This window comes from Arachis hypogaea, chromosome 4 (genome assembly GCF_003086295.3).
Source record: "Arachis hypogaea cultivar Tifrunner chromosome 4, arahy.Tifrunner.gnm2.J5K5, whole genome shotgun sequence".
NCBI classification, from domain to species: domain Eukaryota; kingdom Viridiplantae; phylum Streptophyta; class Magnoliopsida; order Fabales; family Fabaceae; genus Arachis; species Arachis hypogaea.
In genome coordinates, this window is record NC_092039.1 from 98,057,547 (window position 1) to 98,081,885 (window position 24,339).

General features: G+C 32.3%; 1 protein-coding gene across 1 annotated transcript; it reads left to right on the top strand.

Moving 5' to 3' along the window:
- Positions 1-3,627: 3,627 nt before the first annotated feature.
- LOC112797019 (alcohol dehydrogenase-like 4) lies at positions 3,628-24,339 on the top strand. Its single transcript, XM_025839746.2, has 10 exons — positions 3,628-3,894; positions 3,982-4,118; positions 4,267-4,316; positions 5,313-5,647; positions 18,650-18,732; positions 21,932-22,007; positions 22,642-22,703; positions 22,970-23,065; positions 23,460-23,621; positions 23,971-24,339. The coding sequence occupies exons 1-10, from the start codon at positions 3,807-3,809 to the stop codon at positions 24,079-24,081; spliced, it is 1,200 nt and encodes a 399-aa protein (XP_025695531.1). The 5' UTR covers positions 3,628-3,806; the 3' UTR covers positions 24,082-24,339.

Sequence of the window (24,339 nt, forward strand, 5' to 3'; positions counted from 1 at the left end):
AAGGATTGAAGGGGGAATGAACCAAGTAGTCATAGTTTAGTTTTTATGATGTTTTAGGAGTAGAATTCTAGAGAGAGAGGCTCTCTCTTCTCTCTAGATTTAGGATAGAAATTAGGGTAAAGTTAGGTTAATCACTCTCAAATTTCTCTTTCAATTCTTGTTTTGATTTCAATTCTCTTTATATTTTAGTGTTCTATTGTCTTAATCTTCATAGTTTCTCTTGTTAATTTCTTGTTTTGCTCTCTTTTATGTTTACGAACAATTTTGGATCTTATTTTTCTTTAATGCAATTTTATGTTTCCATGCTCTTCTATGTTTATCTTCATTGTTATTGTTGATTCCTTGCTTATGATAGTTATGGGTTTCACTAATTCTAGCATTTTGTGATGTTTACTTTTCTTGCACTCTAGATGTTTGTTAAAATGCTTTCACTAGTTTTTGAGTAGTTTTCTTTACTCTTGGCCTAGGCTAAGAGAATTGAGTGACCTTGAGTCATTGGGTCTCAAAGAATTGGTGATTTGAAAACCCTTGGTGATCAATTTGATAGCCATTGACACTAGCCTACTACTAGGTTAATTAGTAGTGAGGTTAGACCTTATAGGTTGATGTGATCAAGCCTATTTGATGTACTTCAAGCCTAGGAGTAGATATTACGTACTTAAGGCTTTTGAAAGTAGACTTAATAGGTTGGCCTCTCATGATTATCAATATTTGGTTTGTAAACAAGGATGGTGATCTCAATTACTCATGTCTAACCAAGAGTACTTTTCTATTTCTTTTGTTAGTTCATTGTTCATTTACTTTTCTTGCCATTTACTTTTTTTGCAAAAAAATATAAAATCAAACCCCATTGCATCCTCATAGCCAATAATTGAGCATTTCATTGCAATTCCTTGTGAGACGACTTGGAGTTAAAATACTTCGGTTAATTCTTATTTGGAGTTTGTACTTGTGACAACTCAAATTTTTTATGTGGGAATTGTTTGTTGGTTTACAACTATACTTACAACGAAGTCCTTATTTCTATGAGAAAAATTCTAGACCATCGAGCAAAATCTCATTTATCAGTAATGTAAATCTTTATCATAATACTTTTAAATTATTATTTTAGTAATATTTTAATTCACAAATTTTTTATCTGAATAATAAGTGTATTTTATATATATTTTGTTATAATATTAAAGATAAGAATAATTTATTATTTATAAAAAAAATCTTTTTTTTGTCATGAATTCTAGTTCGATCTGACTTACCAGTTTTTATTCAGTCTGGTAATTTATGAACAGTTCATAAATATGTGATTTTAACTTATCAATCGAATTGCATAGTCAAATGATTTTTAGTCTGACCAATTTGATTGACCAATTCGGTCCATTTTTTAAAACATTACTTCCAATCATTTTCTCTTACATTAATACCTAAAAAGTAAAAATATTTTTATATTTTTAACATACCAAATAATTTCAATTTCAATAAAATTCATTTAAAAAGAAAATTTGAGTTTAATTATAATATAAAATTATGATATTTAATCAAATAAACTTTTACTTTATATATAGTTCAAGCAAAAAAAAATTATTAAATTTTCAAATCCTCAAATCCAAATTCAAGGGGATTTAAACATTCTCTAATGGGTGTGTCACGATCCCAATTCCTAAATGAGAAATAAGATAAGTACATTTAAAAAAAAATTGCAATAAAGTTATAAATTTAAAAAAAATCAAGTCCCTAACAAAACTTTGTAATAAATAAGAGATATATTTGAAATGATGTCAAATAAGTCTCTAAAGAATAATTTTAACACGATACTTAAAAATTTATAACTTTACATACATTTTATTATTCAGTTGAGCTTTTATTCTATTTTATTAGAGGCTTAAGTTTAATTTGATAAAAATTTTACTTTTTGAACATAGTTTATAAAAATTGTTTTTTTTAAAAAATAACTTTTCAAAGTTGTAACATCTATATTTAATAAAATCAAATTACAAATAAATTTTAATAAATATAAGTATCACGATTATATTTGATAAAATAATTTTTAAAATTAAAAAATCATAATAGACATAAATAATAAAGTCAAATTTAAAAATTAATTAATATATAAAATTATATTAAATATTTTAAGTTTCATAAAGTCAAACTAACTTTAAAAAATTTTACTTTAAATATTTTTAAAAATATTTTTAGTTTAAAAATTATAAATATAAATACATATTTTTTTATTTATCAAATATAAAATAATTTTCTTTTAAAAATGCTTTACCAAATTAAAAACCAAACCTTAGTCCAATGTTACAATTACTCTGTGCTAAGCTTATCTAACACTTTTCTCATTAAAAATCTACGAGCCTATCTCAATGTTTTTTTTTCAAATTTATTTATTAAGTAAATAGTTAAATTATTTTTTAAAAAAATATTTATTTTTTAAATTGATCTTTAAAATTTTTTTAAATTAATTTTTTTTTTATTTTAAATTATTCATATTAGTCTTTTCTTCATTTTATTTGATAATATCATAATGGTATTAAAATTTACTAATATGATATATTAAATAATATTTCAACATATATTTAAAAGTCTTAATTGACTATTAATATAATAAATTATGAATTAGATCAAATAAAAATCAAATTGTAAAAAGAATTTGAAGTATTGAAATTCTTTAATTTAAAATTAATTTTATTTAATTTTATAAATTAATTATAGTAATAGTCAATTAAAATTTTTAGATATGTGTTGAAGTGTTATTTGATATATCATTAGTAAATTTTGACATTATCAACAAATAAAATAAAAAAAAACTAACATGATAAATTTAAAATTTTTAAAAGACGAATTTAATTAAAAAAAATTAAAAATTAATTTAAAAAACGTGATTTTTCAATGACTAATTTCATCATTTACTCCAATATATCCCTACTATAATCCGTGTTACATCGTCATAAGATAAACAAAGGTCGGTATTTCAAAACAGCCGCCTCTATTGGCCATTTAATACTTGACGGATTCAATCAGCCACCTTTGCAAGAAATCAATCATTTTCCTAATATTATTCATTCACCGCACAAAAGTTCAAAACTAAAACCCCATCGTCATCCACTCATCCTACACCTATATACCACCTGGAGGAAAATTTCTTACCATAACATCAGCGCAAATTAATTTTAATAGAAAGTTGTGATGGTGTAATACCTTAATATTATAATAGAATAGTATAATATATTATTATGAGACTAGATTTTATGTCAATCAATAAATATTAATTATATTTGTTGAATTTGTTCTTATCTAAAAAAATCATTAATAATATTTCTGTGGTTTAGAAATGAAGAGAATTTTGTTAATTTCGTTAATTTTTTGTCTTATATAAAATTATTATTTATGTATTTACACCAACAACCTTTTATATTCTATTACACAAAAACATGATAATATTAACATAAATCACAACTAATCTTCAAATATAGAAAAAAAAATCAGCCTAACATATCAGCAGGAAAAAAACTAAATAAACAAAAATCTTGATAATGAAGTAAAAGTAAGCTACTTTAAACAAAAAAATAATGCATGAAAATTGTACCGTCTGCATTAATTCATTTGACTTTCTATACTTTATTACCATATATATAAGAAAGAAATTATAAAAAAAAAGAATCACTGTTTAGCTGTGAAAACTGTCCTTTATATATATGGGCCATGAAGTTGCTAATTGAATCAGTCCATCTGCTTCTATTTCCAAACTATAGAGTAATAAAGAAGGCCACTTGAAGAAAATCATCTCCTTTTAAAAAAGAAAAGTAAAAATGGTAGGTACAGAGGTTGATGCAAATGGGAATGGCTCATTGAAGTTGAAGCCAAGTGAGAGCAGAGGAAAGAACATCCAATGCAGAGGTATTAAGAATGTGCCACTAATTTCCCTTAGCACATGATAATTTATATATATCCTAAATTAAAATCGGTTGCATTAATTTGAAATAGCTGCGGTGGCTTATGGTCCTGGAGAACCCTTTGTGGTGGAACAAGTTATTGTTTATCCTCCTCAGAAAATGGAGGTTCGGATCAAGATCCTCTACACTTCAATATGTCATACCGATCTAGCATGTTGGAAAGCTGAGGTACATATAAATATATGTTATAATCTCTTATTATTAATTAATGAATTAATAAAAGTTATATTGTCTACATTTAATTTTCTCATGTTGGTTTTATTTCTGGTTTTATTTTCTATTTCTCCTTTCTTCTCTGTTCTGTACCAAATTAAAGAATGAAGCTCAGCGCGCTTTTCCTCGGATTTTTGGCCATGAAGCTTCCGGGTAAGAAGGGTTCTTAGCACTAATTACTTCATATATATACATGGTTTTTGAACTTGAACTTGTGAAGGTTGATGAAGGAAAAGGAATAGAATAGTATCATGTTTTAGATGATCATAGCTAGAAGAAAAAGATGGGGGTTATGGAAAAGGATACTAAAAAATAGATATTAGTGTTTTTTTTTAAATAAAATAAAAATTATTGCACACTTTAATAGGAAATTTTATTTTCTTTGTAAATTATTTTGTCTTGATATAACCAAATATATATGCATGCCCTGCTGTATTTTTGTGTTAAGATTCTAACCAAACAAAATCATATATTTCATGTTTAGTTAGTAAATTAGTAAATATTGGGATAAATAGAAACAACAGAAGGACGCATAAATAATATATGTTATCTAGCTCTCAACTATTCTCAATTTTTTTCCTTTTTGGAAAATTTTATTATAAATTAAATATTCATTTAAATAATTATTTATTCTTATAAAACATTTGTTTTTTTGTTTTAAATCTTTATAAAAATATTATTTTTTGTTTTTATCCGATAAAATTTAAAAATGGTCTATTTTAATTATGTATGTTTATTTCGTTAAGTAATGATATAACATGTCAAATATTAACTTTAAAATATTGTCGGTTAATTCCTTTTTAGTCTTTACTAACATGATTCACACTATTAAATATTTTTTTTCTTTATTTGCTCTGGCTATTATCATAATATAAAAATATTATTTATACATTAAAATAATATTAAAATTAGTTAACATGTATTTATATTATTATTATTTTTAATATATATTTATATTAATAATTAATTTTAGTAGTTAATCTGATTGTATAGTTAAGATGGTGAATCATAATATCATATCAAATATCTTATTATTTCTGTGTTGGATCAATAATTATCAAACAGCAAAAAATAGCACGTGACAGTGACAAATTAAATAATGAAAACACAATTTGATCTTATTATATTAATTAATTGATGAATTTGAAGGGTTGTGGAGAGTGTGGGAGAAGGAGTAACAGACATAAGAGAAGGGGACATAGTGGTGCCAATATTCAACGGAGAATGTGGAGAATGCTGTTACTGCAAGAGTTCCGTAACAAACATGTGTGAGAGGTTTGGCGTGAACCCAATGAAGAAGGTTATGGAAAGTGATGGAAAAAGCAGGTTCACAACGGTTCAAGGAAAACCGATTTACCATTTCTTGAACACATCAACTTTTGCTGAGTACACCGTCGTTGACTCTGCTTGTGTGGTCAACATCAACCCTCAACTCGCTCCAAGCCTCAAACAACTTACCCTCATCAGTTGCGGTGTCTCCACCGGTATGTCACTCACTACTATTCTCAAAAACTATGTATCTCTTCCTTGTTGCCAAACTAATTTTTCAAAAATTATTTAAAGTAGTCTTTTTTTCATAACTTTATTTTTAGAATTTAATTTGATGTATAAAATACTGAGTATACATTTAAATAGGTTTCTAATGAATTTTGTGTCTTTTCGTCTTCAAAAAAGTTTTCATTACATGAGATTTTTGAATTTTACAAAAATAAGACATATAAATCTTTTTATCATATTTTTAAAACTCTTTTTATTCAAATAAAAATAACGAGTCAGGTTAGGATAGAAATTTATATCTTATTTTTATAAATTTTAAAAATCTCAATATATGTAATAAAATTTTAATACAAAAACGTCTTAAATAAAAAATTTTATAGACTAATTTAAATATATATTCTAAAATATTTTAAATATTTATTTAATTATATCTATTCTTTTAAATAATTATTTATATTATTAATATAAAAAATATTTATTTTTAATAATATGTTTTTACATAATACTTTACCTCACATGTCATTAGCATTAGCAGTTAAGAGTGATATGTTAATAAAAATTAACGAAAGAATAAATTAACTTGACTTAGGTTCATCTTTTTTAGAAAAACATTAAAATATTGAATTTTTACATGTGTACAAAATAAAATTTAACTGAACAATGATTTTATAGTTTGTATATAACTATATACATTGAACAATTTTATTTAACGTTTTACCTTTAATAAAATGAGAAAATATGCCTAGTTAATTAATTTTTTATTTTTTTCTATATGTTAATTGTATATTGACTATGAAACTATTGTTCACTTGTCATTTAGTTTCATTTGACTAGTATGAATCTATTGGATTAGGGTATTGTGTAGTTGACTAACATAACATACAGTAGGGACATAATAAAATAAAAAAAAGTAATATTTGATTCTTAATATTTGTGTCAAATTTTATTTAATTTCTAATATTTTAATATTTTTTTCATACTCAAAATTTTAAATAAATTTTATATTATTCTATTGTTAAATTTAACTCGAATAATTAACCGAAAAACTTTTAATAGTAATCATGAATTATTTTAAGGAACATTGTTGCTACGTGGTTGCGTGTAGTTCTATGATTTATTTTCATAAATTTCAACCATTCTGTTTCCTGTCATGTGCTTCTCATGTGATTATAGGGACCATTATTAATATTATGATAAAAAATAGGGATCATTATTAATTTTTCACTTTTTCTTTAAATTTAGTTAATATATGTCTTAAAAATATATGCTAAAATTATTAATTAAACACAAATTTATAAAAGATATAAAATTTAAAATTTTAATAGTCTTTGTCCAATTAAATGGAGTCTTCCACTTGAGACATTTCTTTTTTTAAGTACTGTACCGATTTTAACTCTCTAAGAATATAACGACAAAATTGAGAAGCGCAAATTGACCTAGTCATTAATTATGGATTTGATTGACTTGAAAAATCTGTTTCTAGACAAATATATTTAATTACTGATCATTCAAAATTGGCAAAATATCTATTACGTACTCTGAGTGTAGTTATTTAAGAGACGTAGAGTTATTTACGGACAAGTCACTTTCAGAAAGTTATCTGTATTTTTATATATATCATTCACATGCATTAACGTCATGTGATATTTTAACTGTTACATTAAAAATAAATAAATAAATTTGTTACCAATATTTATTTTATTTTTGGTAAATTACTAACTTTAGGTTTTCAGTGAGTTTTGTTTGTTTCCGACTTTTTCTTATTTCTTTTTGGTATATTCCTAGGCAAGGGAAAAAGTAGTTTCAGGTAGCGTTTCAACTTTTAGTTAGACTTTCCTGATACACAGGGTCACGAAAAGGTACGCAAACCCCACAAGCCACGAGGCACACAAACACAACAAACAAAAGGGAAAAAACACAGAAAAAAAAAAGACTAATTCTATAGTATTTAATTGTTGTCTAACTTATTTGTTGTGGTAAATTTTAAATTTTTAAAAATAATTTATTTTTATTTTTTAAATTAAATATTAATTTTTAATTTATTTTAATAAATACTATTTTTTAAATATCATAACATTCACACAAAAAAAAGGGAAATTAAAGCGTGTGAAATAATAGAGGGAATGAATTAGTCACCAAAAAAATTGATTGTGATCTCCCGTGGAAAAAAAATTAGATAGTGTCAATTGTGTGATCTCATTATTTATTGTTCTCTCTTATTAATTTCTGATTTTATTTATAGAATTAAAGGTGAGAGATCACATTTTATTCTTTTCAGTAAAAAAAAATGAAAAAAATCCATTTTCACGTTCAGACAAGTTAAAAAATAAGCCAAATACTAATTCATCACAAATTTAAATTTTATTTAAAAAAATATTATTAATTAGAATTGTTCATACCCTGGCCCAACGATAAAGGCCCAGGTCCAAATAAAAGGCCTAATCTGAAGGATTAAGCCTAGCTAAGTACCGACCTTCACATAAGAAGTCGGTATCAACCACGACTTGGTCTGAAGAAGTCGGATGTGAGATTAGCTGGCAGATAAATACTCATTCGAATGAGTAACCGCCCCTGAAATCTCTCTAACCACTTCATAAAGCCATATCTTAACCTCCCCAAGATAATGGGGGCGGTTAACATCCTAAAGATACGGCACTACTCCAACGGTGGTTATTGGCTCACCACTATAAATACACTGACACCCCTCAGGTATCTCTAAGCCCAATACTCTCTAGACCTGCTCACACTCTTGCTAACTTAGGCATCGGAGTGTCTTTGCAAGTACCACCCCCCATTCACTCACGTGTATAAGTCGGAAGAAGGCTCAAGCGTGCAAACCAACTCAAAGCTCACCATCTTTCGGACGATTGGGCCATCCCACACCATCTATTCTATTAATCTCCGGTTACCCACCGTAACATTGGCGCCGTTGCCGGGGACCCGAGAGATCATCCATCGATGGCGGACAGATCCCACGAAGAAGGCCATGTGGAAACAGATTCCGAACAAGAGAATCTGGACATGAGTAATAACGATGCGGATCTAGCCCTACACCAGGAAGTTAATAATCAACATAGAGAAGGCACCTCCGGAGTGAAGAACCCGAAGGTAAATTCCTCAGATGGGCGCGAATCAGAAAAAGGCGGACCATCCCACGTAGCTGAACTAATGGGATTAGTACATAGCCGCCTGGAACAATTAGAGCAAGAGCGGGAGAAGCAAAAGGAAACTGAAAAGTACCTCAAAGAGGAGATGGAGCGGCGAAAGGAGTTAGAAAGAAAACTCTTACAGCTAGAATCTTCCCTCAAGAATCACAACTCCCGCGACGAACAAGAAGAACAACTCTTAGGCGGAGACAATCCTTTCAGCGAGGACATAATGAGGGAAAAAGTTCCGAGAAACTTCAAAAGCCCTGATATGGACCTCTACGATGGAACCACGGACCCAAAGCATCATCTAAGCAACTTCAAAAGTCGGATGTATCTAGCTGATGCTTCCGACGCTACTCGATGCAAAGCTTTCCCGACCACTTTGTCGAAAGCAGCAATGAAGTGGTTCGATAGCCTTCCCCCGAGGTCGATCACTAGCTTTGAAGACCTCTCAAGGAAGTTTTTGATGAGGTTCTCAATTCAGAAAGACAAGGTAAAACATGCACCGAGCCTCCTGGGAATAAAACAGGAGGTCGGGGAGTCTTTACGAGCCTATATGGAAAGGTTCAACAAAGCATGTTTGGAGATCCAAGACCTGCCCACAGAGGCAGTCATAATGGGGCTAGTCAATGGGCTCAGAGAAGGTCCCTTCTCACAGTCCATATCTAAAAGGCACCCCGTTTCTCTAAGTGATGTACAAGAAAGGGCTGAAAAGTACATCAATATGGAAGAGAATGCCAAATTAAGGGACCTGAGTTGGCGACCTGGACCCCCTCCCTCAACTAAGGAGAGGGAAAGGGAAGCCAAGAAAAAGGAAGAACTCGGTCTCGAGAGGCCCAGAAAATATCACTCTTATACTCCTCTAAAAACTTCTATAGTGGATGTATACATAGAGATTTGCCACACCGAAAGGCTGCCACCCCCTAGACCTATTAAAAATAAAAAAGGGGGGAGTCGCAGCGATTATTGCGAGTACCATAAAATATATGGTCACTTCACTAACGACTGTTACGACCTTAAGAATGTGATAGAAAAGCTGGCTAGAGAAGGTCGGCTTGAAAGACATCTCATGGAAAGGTCGGACAGTCACGGAAAGAGAAAGCGAGATGATATGGATAGAAGAGATCCACCACCACAAACTCCAGAGAGGCATATCCACATGATCTCAGGAGGATTTGCGGGAGGAGGACTCACCAAATCTTCTCGCAAAAGGCATCTCAAAAGAGTCTATCAAGTCGGGGAAGAGTCACCCGACCTCCCCACTATTTCGTTCACAAAAGAAGATGGGCAAGGGATAATCCCCGGGCACGATGATCCCGTGGTGATAACTATGATCCTAGCCAATGCCCATCTCCACCGAACTCTCGTGGACCAAGGAAGCTCGGCGGACATTCTCTTCAAACCTGCTTTCGACAAGCTAGGATTAGATGAGAAAGAATTGAGAGCCTACCCCGACACCCTATATGGATTAGGGAACACGCCAATAAAACCACTAGGATTTTTACCCCTTCACACCACTTTCGGGAAAGGGGAAAAATCAAAGACTCTGAGTATAGACTTCATAGTCATTGATGAAGGGTCAGCCTATAATGCCTTAATTGGCAGGACTACCCTTAATCGGCTCGGAGCAGTGGTATCCACTCCCCACCTCTGCATGAAATTTCCGACCTCAGCGGGAATAGCAACGATGAGAGGAGACCAAAAATTGGCGAGGAAATGCTACAATGAAAGCCTAAATCTGAGAGGAAAGGGCAAAGAAGTCCACACTATAGAGCTCGGTGGCGCAAGGGCCAGAGAAGAGCTACGACCTCAACCGGGAGGAAAAACCGAGGAGATACAAGTCGGTGGGGAGGAAGGAAAAAACACTAACATAGGAGCCAACCTAGGGGAAACCCTAAAACAAGGGTTGGCTGAACTCCTGAGAGCTAATTCCGACCTCTTCGCATGGAAGGCTTCCGACATGCCCGGGATTGATCCCGAGCTCATGTCCCACAGGCTCTCGGTTTACCCAGGATCCCGACCTGTACAACAAAGAAGACGCAAGCTCGGCACGGAACGAGCCCTAATAGTAGAAGAGCAAGTACAGGCGCTCCTGGAAGCCGGCTTTATTAGAGAGGTCAAGTACCCAACATGGCTAGCCAATGTAGTGCTGGTCAAAAAACAGAATGGTAAATGGAGAATGTGCGTCGACTATACCGACTTGAATAAGGCATGTCCTAAGGACCCTTATCCCTTACCAAGTATTGATACCCTGGTGGACTCCAGCTCGGGGTACCAATACTTATCATTCATGGACGCCTACTCGGGATATAATCAAATCCCGATGTACGAACCCGACCAGGAGAAAACATCATTCATCACACCCAGAGCCAACTATTGCTACGTGGTCATGCCATTCGGATTAAAGAATGCAGGAGCCACATATCAAAGGTTGATGAATAAAGTGTTTTCTCCCCACCTAGGGAGCCTAATGGAAGTATACGTCGACGACATGCTAGTAAAAACCAAGGATGAAGTCGACCTCTTATCCGACCTCTCACAAGTCTTTGACACCATAAGGTTGCACGGGATGAGACTAAATCCTGCAAAGTGCGCCTTCGCGGTTGAAGCAGGAAAATTTCTAGGATTTATGCTAACACAAAGAGGGATTGAGGCCAATCTCGATAAATGTAGAGCCATCCTAGAAATGAAAAGTCCGACTTGTTTGAGAGAGGTCCAGCAGCTCAATGGCCGACTTGCAGCCCTCTCCAGATTTTTGGCAGGATCGGCAATAAAATCCCTTCCATTATTTTCCTTATTAAAGAAGGGATGCCCATTCGAATGGACTCCGGAATGCAAGGAGGCGTTCCAAGAGTTCAAAAAGTTTTTAAGCCAACCTCCTATCCTAACCCGACCAGCACCAGGAAAAGACCTCGTTCTATACTTATCCGTGGCAAACGGGCTGTCTCGTCGGACCTGATAAAAGAAGACGAGGTCGGACAACACCCAGTCTATTTCATCAGTAAGGTCCTGCAAGGCCCTGAGCTAAGGTGCCACAAACTAGAAAAGTTTGCCTACTCCTTAGTAATAGCCTCACGAAGGCTACGACCTTACTTTCAAGCGCACACGATCAGAATCCGTACGAACCAACCCATGAAGCAAATCCTCCAAAAGACGGATGTTGCAGGGAGAATGGTTCAATGGGCAATAGAGCTTTCCGAGTTCGATTTGAGATACGAAACTCGGACAGTAATTAAAGCCCAATGTCTCGCCGACTTCGTTGCAGAATATGCGGGGGATCAAGAGGACAAACCGACTACATGGGAACTCTATGTAGACGGATCCTCCAACAAAACAGGAAGCGGTGCAGGCATAATATTAGTAGATGAAAGAGGAACCCAAATAGAGGTTTCCTTAAAATTTGAATTTCCGGCTTCAAATAATCAGGCAGAGTACGAAGCCTTGATAGCCGGACTAAAATTGGCAGAAGAAGTCGGTGCTACAAAAGTGATGATATACAGCGACTCACAAGTAGTGACCTCCCAAATAAGCGGAGAATATCAGGCAAAGGACCCTAATATGAAGAGGTATTTGGAAAAAACTTTGGAACACCTTGGGCGCTTTGCAGAAACCGAGGTCAAACACATAACTCGGGATCTAAACAGCAGAGCGGATGCCCTATCCAAATTAGCAAGTACCAAACCAGGAGGAAACAACAGAAGCCTGATTCAAGAAACCCTCCAAGAACCCTCGGTAGCAAAAACAGAAGATAAGCAAGAAATACTTGAGGTAGTCGGTTTAAACCTCGGATGGATGAATCCCTTAGTCGAATACTTGAAATTCGACATCCTACCTAAGGAAGAGAAAGAAGTTAAAAAGATCCGAAGGGAAGCACAGCATTACACCTTGGTGAGAAATGTCCTCTACAGAAGAGGGATATCAACACCATTGTTAAAATGCGTACCGACCTCAAGAACCACCGAGGTATTGGAGGAAGTACATAGTGGGATCTGTGGAAATCATCTCGGAGCAAGATCACTAGCCAGAAAAGTAATCCGAGCTGGATTCTACTGGCCGACCTTGCAAAAAGATGCCACAGAATTTGTGAAAAAGTGTCAACCGTGCCAGATGCATGCAAATTTCCACATGGCTCCCCAGAAGAGCTCATTAGTATCACTTCTCCGTGGCCTTTTGAAAAATGGGGAATGGATTTGTTAGGTCCTTTTCCCCAAGCGCCAGGACAAGTCAAATACTTGATCGTGGGAATAGACTACTTCACAAAGTGGATAGAAGCAGAACCATTAGCTACTATCACCGCTCAAAGAAGTCGCAGGTTCCTTTACAAAAATATCATCACAAGATATGGGATACCTTATTCCATTACTACGGATAATGGAACCCAATTCACCGACGCCACCTTCCGAAGCCTAGTAGCCAGTATGAAAATTAAACATCAGTTCACCTCGGTAGAACACCCACAAGCCAATGGGCAAGCCGAGGCAGCCAACAAAGTCATACTGGCAGGGCTAAAGAAGAGACTACAGGAAGAAAAGGGAGCTTGGGCTGAAGAGCTCCCTCAGGTGCTATGGGCTTATAGGACAACCCCCCAATCCGCCACAGGAGAAACACCCTTCCGACTAGTCTATGGTATAGAAGCCATGATTCCAATAGAAATCAATGAGCAAAGCCCAAGGGTAATTCTCCACGACGAAGTCAGAAATGTACGGGGACACAAAGAGGAGCTCGACTTGCTCCCCGAAGTCCGAGAAGACGCCCAGATAAGAGAAGCAGCATTGAAACAGAGGATGACTACCAGGTACAATAAGAAAGTCATTCGAAGAACATTTGCCTCGGATGACTTGGTCCTAATCAGAAACGACATTGGAGTCAACAAATCGGGAGAAGGAAAGCTCGCCGCAAATTGGAAGGGACCATACAAAATCAAGGAAGTGCTAGGGAAGGGTTATTATAAAATAACCGACCTGAACGGCACTGAGCTACCAAGGTCGTGGCATGCTTGTAATATGAAAAGGTACTACAGTTAAAAGCGAACTCTACTCCCTGATGTACTCTTTTCCCAACTTCATGATTTTTTCCCAAAAGGGTTTTTCTGGAGAAGGGTTTTTAACGAGGCATCATAGTAGAGGCTAAGGGAAAATAGGCTATCAAGACCCTTAGTAGCAAGAAGGTACCTCCCCAAGTAATAAAGATCTTTTTTATTTTACAATATCTCTTATAATATCCTTCTTTATTTTTCTAAGTCTTTCTACGAAACGCGCCGACTTAAGCTCGACAAAACGTGAAAATCCCATGAACCGACCTAGATGGTCGTCAGGATAAAACGACGAGGTACAAGTCGGCGTAAAGAGGTTGTATGAGTTGATCGTGAAAAACTCGGGAACAATCCGACTCCTAAGTCGAAATAAGAGCCCGAGTAAAACAAACTCGGAAATATTCCGAGTAGATGAAAAACGCATCACAAAAATAACCTAAATCATAGAAACTCACTAAAGCAAAGTTGAGTATAAAAGGATGACAAAAAGAGATTGAAAAACCTAGGATTGAAGGCTGTATAAAAGCCCTCAAGCTAAAAGGCTCGAAAAAGCAAGACAAGCCAAAGAAAAGGTTTTTCAGAAGAAAGATCAAAAGGGTTTTGAAATATCAAAAACAGAAGAGCATACACGCATAAGGTAACTTAAACCCTTAGCCAAAAAAGGGCATTTACTCTTTAATTTAAACCCTTATCCAAAAAAGGGCACTTATCAAAATATTTTGTTTACAACCTTAAAAGGCCAAAAGAGATTGTTAAAACTGCACAAAATGAATAAAAGAGTTCAAAATGGGGGGACCACAAGCCGGACCCCCAAATAGCTAAAAATCATCGGATCATTTTTTCACATCATCACTAGAGTCAGGAGGAGCATCGACGGGACCAGGAAGAGGAGCACCCATAGGAGAAGAAGAGGAAGCCGGAGGAACAACTGAAGTACTCGGGGCATCTTTGGAGTGAGGAGGAGACTCGATGATCCTCTGCCCCCGAGTCTTCAACTCTGATTCAGAAACAATTTTGGGGGCAGGAGGATCTACAATGGCGCCGTCGATGACAACTTTGTCAGGATGTAAAGGAGACAGATCCAAGTCAGGAGCAATAACTCTGACCTGCTCCAGAAAAATCCTCCAAGATTCCTCGGCGCCATCGGCAATGGAGTCCTCTAACTCCTCATATGCTCTCCGAGAATTAAACAGGTCAGTTTTTACGGACACAAGATCCTTGAATAGGCTTTGGTAGCTGGCCTGTGCCGTCTTCCTCAATTCCGTCTCCATGTTACATTGGGCCTGCAAAGCTTTCCCTTTCTCCCGGAGGGTGTCTCTCTCCTCCTTTAACTTGGCGATTTCCTTCTTCAACTCTCCCTCGTGCTCTTGATATACACGGAGCCTCCCTTCCAGCTCCTCGACCCTCGAGGTCGCCCCTAAAGAGCTGAGAGGAGCCCTATCAAAAATATCTAAGAGCTTGCCGCAGACCCCCGCCGCCTTAAGGCTCTCCTCGACCATGGTGGTAAGGTGGCTCCGAACAGACATATCATCCATGCCTATACGGGCATAAGGATAGATATTCTTTCGGACGAAGGCAAGAGCATCCGCCTTAACCTCCACAGAAGAGCCAGACTCTAAGAGCTTGCGCTTCTTGGGATCGGGAGAAGGTCGGACGACTGAGGACGGCTGAGAAGGAGTTGAAGAGGAAATCACCATAGGATTGGAAAGAGTTCCAACATTACGAGGAGGAGGAGGAGGAGAGATAACCCTGGCACCACCAGATCGAGCGCGAGACTTAGTTTAGCCTCCTGGACCCTTTGAAAAGATTCTTGAGCGTTTGTCTTTGCCATTTCTGAAAAGGAAAATAAATAGCTAAAGAATCAAACAAGTCGGAATATTAGGTTAACAAGTCGGGAATTCAGCATACTATAAAAAACTACCTAGCTGAGATTGGACAAAGGTCGGAGACCCTTGGAGAAATTTTTTAGTATCCAAATAGGGGGCCCTCCCCCACACTTCTCGGAGGAACCCCACGACGGCAGCCTCTACCTCATCCAGGTCATCTAAACTATATTTCTCGCAAGGAGAGGCCTCCAGCCAGTATAAAGGAAAGCGAGGAAAAGAGTTATCATCCAAGAAAAAGGGATGGTGACCCTCTACAGCTTGCACTTTGAAAAAGAAATTTTTAAAGTCATGGAAAGATTCATCAAAAAGGGTAAAAATCCTCCGACCTTGTATGGCTCGGAAGGAAACCCATTGTTGTTTATTATTCAGTCCGCTAAAAGGCTTGGTCATATGAAAAAGATGAAAAAAGATTTTCAGAGTAGTCGGGAAATCCAGAGCATGGCTAACAAATTGGTAAATTTTCAAGAAACCCCAGGAGTTGGGATGAAGCTGAGTAGGGGCAACACGACAATGCCGTAGAACAGACATCTCAAAATCCGAAAAAGGCAGAAAGACGCCCAGACGGGTGATCATGCACTCATACATAAAGAAGAAGTGGGGGGCCGTTTCATTGGCTCTCCCATGACAAACCCGATCCTCTAAACCGGGAACAAGCAACTCGTATTTAGGCTCATCTTCCTCCGAAGTACAGAGCCGATGATGGGTGCAAAGGTGAGTAATAAACTCCGCATCCACCAACGGCTCCTCCCCCAGAACTGTAACGTCAACCCAATCTACGGAGGCCATTTTTCTTTCTCTAAAGGTAAATGAAGAAAACCTACAAAAGGAAAAAGAAAAAGAAAAATCAAAAAGGTCTCTAGAGAGAAGAAAAGGAGCCAAGCAAAAATCTACAAAACTATCCCTCTACAAAATCAAGTCATGCAAAGAAGAAGAAAGAAACTAACCTCTTTTTGAAAATAAAGAAGCAGAAGTCTCCGGAAGTATAGTACGTATAAACACAGCACGAACAAAGAAAGAGGAAGTTTGAAAGATTGCAGAAACGGAAAAAGGAAAGAGAGGGAAAGTACTTATAAACATGCTAAGGGGCATAATGGTAAAAGCGGAGCAGTCATTAATGAGATTGCACCGTTACCAAAGCCCTCAATGCTTCCCTAACGGACACGACGCTTGAATTGACGTAACTGTCAGAAACAAAGGGTCGCGAAAATCACGTCGGTTTATAAGACCCATGTTCTCTCCAAATAAGTCGGCTACGAACCCGAGTTAAATACTTGAACCCAAACTCTAAAGAGACTTTGGGCTCAAGTAGGGGCACTGTTCATACCCTGGCCCAACGATAAAGGCCCAGGTCCAAATAAAAGGCCTAATCTGAAGGATTAAGTCTAGCTAAGTACCGACCTTCACATAAGAAGTCGGTATCAACCACGACTTGGTCTGAAGAAGTCGGATGTGAGATTAGCTGGCAGATAAATACTCATTCGAATGAGTAACCGCCCCTGAAATCTCTCTAACCACTTCATAAAGCCATATCTTAACCTCCCCAAGATAATGGGGGCGGTTAACATCCTAAAGATACGGCACTACTCCAACGGTGGTTATTGGCTCACCACTATAAATATACTGACACCCCTCAGGTATCTCTAAGCCCAATACTCTCTAGACCTGCTCACACTCTTGCTAACTTAGGCATTGGAGTGTCTTTGCAGGTACCACCCCCCATTCACTCACGTGTATAAGTCGGAAGAAGGCTCCAGCGTGCAAACCAACTCGGAGCTCACCATCTTTCGGACGATTGGGCCATCCCACACCATCTATTCTATTAATCTCCGGTTACCCACCGTAACAAGAATGTTATATGTATAAAATAAAATTTAAATTTTTAATATTTATTTAATCTCACTAATGAATTAACTATTGAAATAATTCAACTTGGTTAAATTAATTCTTTGTTTGAATAAAACGATGTTAACCATATATTTAATTAATTTTTGTTTTGGATCTTGACTTTTGGTTAAATCTTAAAAAATATATCAGCTAGGATATTATATATCAGCTACTGGATACAATTAGTTCCTATAAAAAAATACGTAATATAGATCGTTTCTGACTTTAATTATAAAAATTGTGCCTATTGTTCCTATGAGGTGAGCATGCATAAACACGATAAATGAAAAAATAATTGCTAATTAATAATTAGGAAAAATGAACTGATGATCATGATAATTTTTTTCTAGCAAGTTTATTCTTGCAAGGCCTATATATATTTATAAATTTTGATGAATTTAATATAATAAATATTTAAATTAGTCTAAAAATTAGAAAATGGTGAATTAATTTTTAATCTTTTAAAACATTACATATATTAATCATTAATAAAATAAAAAGACAAATAAATCTTTATTTTTTAAATATTTAATAAAAATAAATAAAAAATTTTAAAAGATAAAGAAATTTGATTTTTTTTAAAATTTATTGAGAACTAATTTTTTTAATTATTTTATTAGACACTAATTTATTTGAAACAAAAATTTATAAGAACTATTTCGATTATTTATTCTGATTTCCAATATGATAAAGATAGATGAAACACAATTACTCATCTTCTATGAATGTACAATAATTTTTCAAAGAGGTGGACAACATGATGAGAAGAAGGGAAAACTGTCAAACAATTATTTGAACATCAGCTTGGTTTGAATTCAGTTTTGAATATTGGTTAATTATCCTGTTAAGCACACTTGATTTTGTGTTGTGCGGACTTGAATTTATTATATATAAAAAAAAATCTAGTTGAATAGTTCTTTTTAGTGGGTTGAATTCAGTATTTCAGTTATTATGACATGTTGCATACATAGATTTGATGTGATGGTGATTTTGAAATCAAAACAAATATTTAAATTAATTTAAATTAAATTAATGAAGGAGTTGGAGCTGCTTGGAACAGTGCAAATGTGCATGCTGACTCCACTGTTGCAATTTTTGGCTTAGGTGCTGTGGGGCTTGCTGTAAGTTAATAATTTTCTTGCGCCATTATTATTGTTTTGGTCAATTTTATGGTGTTTAATTTATTTTTTATAATAAATTTTAAATTTATTAAGTTTTATATGTTTAAATAAAATATTACTTATTTATTTTTTTTAACACTTAAATAATAAACTTTTAAGTACTATAGTAAATATTTATTTTTTTTGTCCCTACACCGGTGATTATTTTTTTTAAATAAAAAATTATTGGTTTTTATTTTTTTTTGTTTTTAGTTATTTGTTTAATAAAGTTTGGTACGTATTTATATATAAATTAACAATATGTATTTAATTCATGTAAGTATATATTAAAAAAATAGTTTATCTTATAAATTCATTATTATCTTTTTATGTCTTTATAATATCACAATTCATATTATATTTAATTTGTAGCTAGGGGCTAAAAATAAAGAACTAAAGTTAAAACGAGAATTTTAAAGAGACAAATATTTAAAATATCAATATTTTGATTGACTGAAAACACGTATAAGAATGTTTCCCCTCCCACCAAAACCTCTTCATGACAAGGACGGAGTCATGTTCAAGGAAGTGGGGGCACTCATAAATCTGATAGAAAATTTTTTTTAACAATTTTTCAAGAGAAAAATGATACTTTTTTTCGTTCGCGCTACCAGCGGAGTCCAGGTACACTCCGTTTCTTTGATCAAAGAATAATATTTAAAGAATATTTTTGTGAAATTGAAAAAATAAAAAAAAATGTTTTTAAAATTCTTCTAATTTTTATGTCTAGGAAACTGGCTAAGTGTCCAGTGAAGTTTAAAATTTTTTTAATTAATATATAACAATAAAATTTATTTGTTCAAACTATATAATTAAATTTGACTTTATTATAATTGAATTTCATTCATCAATTTTAATTATGTAAAAACAAATGATAATTTAATATTCAAATAAATTTGTTACAATAACTTAAAAAAAAGAGTGAAATAATTATAAATTTATTATTTTATAATTACAACTAATAAAAAAATTTAAAATTTGAAAAACTTTGTTTATATACTTAGTGAATATTATTATTCTGTCGTATATATATATATATATATATTATATATTTGATTATTTGTTCAAAAAAAAACTACTAATTTGATATCTAAAAGATTCAGGCATAGACAAAATAACCGTTGAATAATTTAAAAATTAGGATAAAAGTAACTAATAAATATTATATTTATTAAAAACGACAAAAATAATTCATATTTAACAATTGACATATCCATTTAATCTAATTTTTTTCAACATTTGAATAAATATTTAGAAGATGTCAATAAAAATATTTAGAACAAAATTTGATTTCTAGATTTTTTTTCTTATTTTTCAAAAAAATTTAGTCATTCACAATTAAAAAATTTTAAAACAATTTTGTTGACATAAAATTATAAATTTTTTAGAATGAAAATATCTTATTTTTTAATATTATTTGCAAAAAATTATATTAAAATATGACATCTAAAGTCTTTTTTTAAAATATATATTTAATATTTAATATATATCTAATTTTTCGGGACTTATTTGTTGTTAACACCTTTTAGAGTTATTATTTATTAGCAATGTAAATTTTTTGATACTATTTTAATTATTTACTCGTTTAAAATAATATGTTTCAAACATTATTCTCTCTTCTATAAATTACCGCTAGCTAGGTTAGTATCTTAATTTTAAGATAATAAAAATATTTGATAGTCAATAAAATTCAACCCAATATTTTATTAGATTTGATTATAAATATATAAAATTATTCTGTTAATTAATTTTAAATTAAATATATTATTTTATTAAACTAATTTTAATATTAAATTAAAAATGACTAGTAAAAATATTAATCTTATATTGACTATTAAATAAAAAATAGTTAAATAAATAATAATAATAAAATAAGAAATCAAAATAATACTATTTATTTATTGGTAGTTTTTTTTAAAGTTAATTTATTTTTTTTAGGACAACATCACCTAAAAAAACTTTTTTAAATATAAATATTAAAAAGAATCAATTTTTTAATTATACGACAGATGAATTTTTAAATGATTATTTAACGACATATATAAAAAGATGGACATTTGATTGTATTGACATGAAAAGATTATTTAATCTTTTCAAAATATAAAAGCTAAAAAATGAAATTTTAATTTATATATTATTATTTAAATTATTATTTTAGTATTTTAATTTGTTAGTTAAATAATTTAAAAATTAATTATATTTTATAATAACAAAGTATAATTATAAAAATTATTATTATATTATGTATATTTTATCTCACCTCACAATATTTTTTGGATTCCTCACTGTTTTCATGTGTTTATTTTCTTTTACTTTCTTTGATTTTATCATTTTATGGACACAGTCTTCAGATTTCAATCATACTTGTAATGGTGGAAATTTATTGGCACAAAAGATTAGAAAAGTAGTAAAGTTCTAACTTATGTCTCAACGACAAATTTTAAGAACACCAAAAAAAAATTGATTAGAAGTTAAAAATGTAATTTTTTTTACTTTTTTAATACTTAAAAATTTAAATTTTATTATTATTATATTCTTAACATGCACATTTAAAATATAAATTAGCTAAATCTGAGTACTAAATTGAAAAAGTAACAACGGTCATAAAAAGTAGGTGTCATCTTCATTTTCTTAGTTAGTCGTTTACTTTTTTTGTGGCATGACCAAATACAAAAGTAAATTAAGTAATTGGGATAATAATGAGTTAATTATCACTCTGATACATGAATCAATATAAAAAGAAAATGTTAAGAGACTAATAATTTAAATAGAAAAATAAAAAATTAATAATATTAATTTAAATATATGATAAATACAAAAAATATAATTTTAATTGTTATGTGGCAGCAATGTTGTACAATGTGTATGTCTTTCACTTTGTTTATCATGTTTACCAACGGAATCAAGGTTGTGGCATGTGTGAATTAATTTTATTATTTTTGTTATCATATGTATTTTTACGTAAAACCTATTAACCTAATATATATCAAACACCTCCTTACCGAATTGGAAAAGTCTATTTTTACATCCACCTAAGAAACTATATTTAACACTTCCTTTATAGTTCTTTTTTTTGGTTTTCTTTCTTTTATTTTTAATTTAAAATAAGGATATTTAATTAAAAGCACAAAAAATTAAAAAACTACTTGGGCTGGTGTAGGTTGCAGAAGGGGCACGAGCTAGGGGTGCATCAAAAATAATAGGTGTGGACATTAATCCAGACAAATTCATCAAAGGTACTTTCCCTAATTTAATTTTCATTATTTTAAGTGTTGAAATGTATGTACAGTTCAAATCACGGAAAGATTTTAAGCCAATAGACTTAATAAAAAATCATATCCTAATTAATTCTTAACTTATAGTCTTATACTATTTTTTGGCATATATAAATAGTGAATTTTTAAGTTATCTTTATGATATACACCTACTTAATTAATTATTGATCAATGTAAATTTTTTTTTACCGCCTATACTTGAAATCCTAACAAGAAGTTTTTAAATTTTAGTCACTTTTGAAGGTAGGATTTGATGCAAGAAAAATGAAGAAACACTTCTAAATGTTATTAATTAACTTACTTTATAATACAACCAACTTAGATTGGTTTAATAGTTAGACCACTAGTCCATTTAAACAAGTATTGGAAATTCGAATTCTATCTTGTTCATACAGCAACAACAACTCATTAGTCGGCGACAAACTCTTAATGGAACTCATATCTGCGACAGATTAGTCCTTAATCTATTGGGCTAGAAAATCCGGTGGAAAACTCAAAAAACAAACTTTATAATACTTTATACATTTTCCACTATAATTTGTAATCTGTTATAACAGTAAGTATATTAATATATACATTTTCTATGTGGTTAAAGCCCAAGCTATGGGAGTCACAGATTTCATAAATCCAAGAGATGAAGAGAAACCAGTGAATGAGGTTGGTACTTCCTTGCTCAGTCTTCTATACTTCTATTTAATCATTTCACAAAAGAAAAATTATCACATACACCTGTATTGTTATTATTATTATTATTATTATTATTATTATTATTATTATTATTATTATTATTATTATTATTATTATTATTATTATTATTAACGTGTTGTCCTAGTCAAGTTGTTGTATTTTTATTGGTTAAAATGTTTCGGTTTTCACATTCTATAACTTAAAAATTTGCCATTGCCTAATGAATTCATTTGCAGAGAATCAAGGAAATGACCGGAGGAGGTGTAGATTACAGTTTTGAATGTGCTGGCAACTTGGACGTTCTAAGGGAAGCCTTCTTGTCTGCTCATGAGGTTATATTATTTAATTTCTGCTTCTTTTTTTTTTTTTTTTTTCATAGTAGCTACTTGTTTTATCCTTAATTATTACAGTGCCATAACATAATTAAAATTATAACCAAGTTGGATTAGTTGAGTTATTAGCTCAATTATCTGCTTAAAAAAATTTTTGGGATTCGAATCCTGCCTTGTGAATTAAGCAATTAAGGAATTTATTAGACAGCAACAATTCCTAAAATGGAGTTCAGGTCTGCAGAAAATTAGTCTTTCGTCTATTAGGATGTGAGATATTATGAGGAATAAAAAAATAAAACATAATTTAAATGATGACTAATTACTTATCTCTTTGAGATTGCTGAAGTATCATACACCACCTCTCCAAATTTCACGTGAAGTTTTTGTGATGCAGGGTTGGGGATTGACTGTAGTACTAGGAATTCACTCAAAACCAGAATTGCTTCCAATTCACCCAATGGAGCTGTTCAATGGTCGCAGAATGATAGGATCAGTTTTTGGAGGTTTCAAAGGGAAAACCCAGTTGCCTCATTTTGCCAATGAATGCATGCATGGAGTAATGATCTTCATCCCTCCTTGCAATTTCTTTTTCAAAAATTTAAAGAATGACTTATGATCTATGCTTTATTTACAAATACTATTATTTTCTTTTAATCTTTCAATTTTAGTAGAGTTATCAAGGTTTACAATAAGTTGAAATTTCTGGAATAACTACTCATTTATATTATTATTATTATTATTAAAATGATACCATTACTTTAACTTGTCTAAGGATATTTATGTCAATTTAATACATTTCCAAAATTAATTTATTACTATTTTTTAGAGTTATTTCAAAATGAAAAGAGTATTGTTAATATTAGTAAAGCACATGCATGGTCTAATACTTACTTATAACTTTTTAGGTGGTAAATCTAGACAAGTTCATCACACACGAGCTTCCATTTGATGAGATTAACAAAGCCTTTGATCTTCTGATTGCTGGAAAATCACTGAGATGTATCCTACACCTCTAAAAGAGGTTCCCCTTTTGAATGATTTTGATAATTAAGATGAATCACTGTCCCAGTAGTGTCCCTCATGCTTATTATGATGATCTGAGTCATCGATAAGAGTACAGTATATCTTACCATTCAAAGAGTCTGTAACACCTATAGATAAAATATGAATATGTGAAGAGAGGAGTTGTGCTTCTGAATTTTAAACTGCATTATCTCACTGTATGGATGAAGTGTGCTGCAATCAACAAAGAAACATGTTTTTGTGTGCCAGAA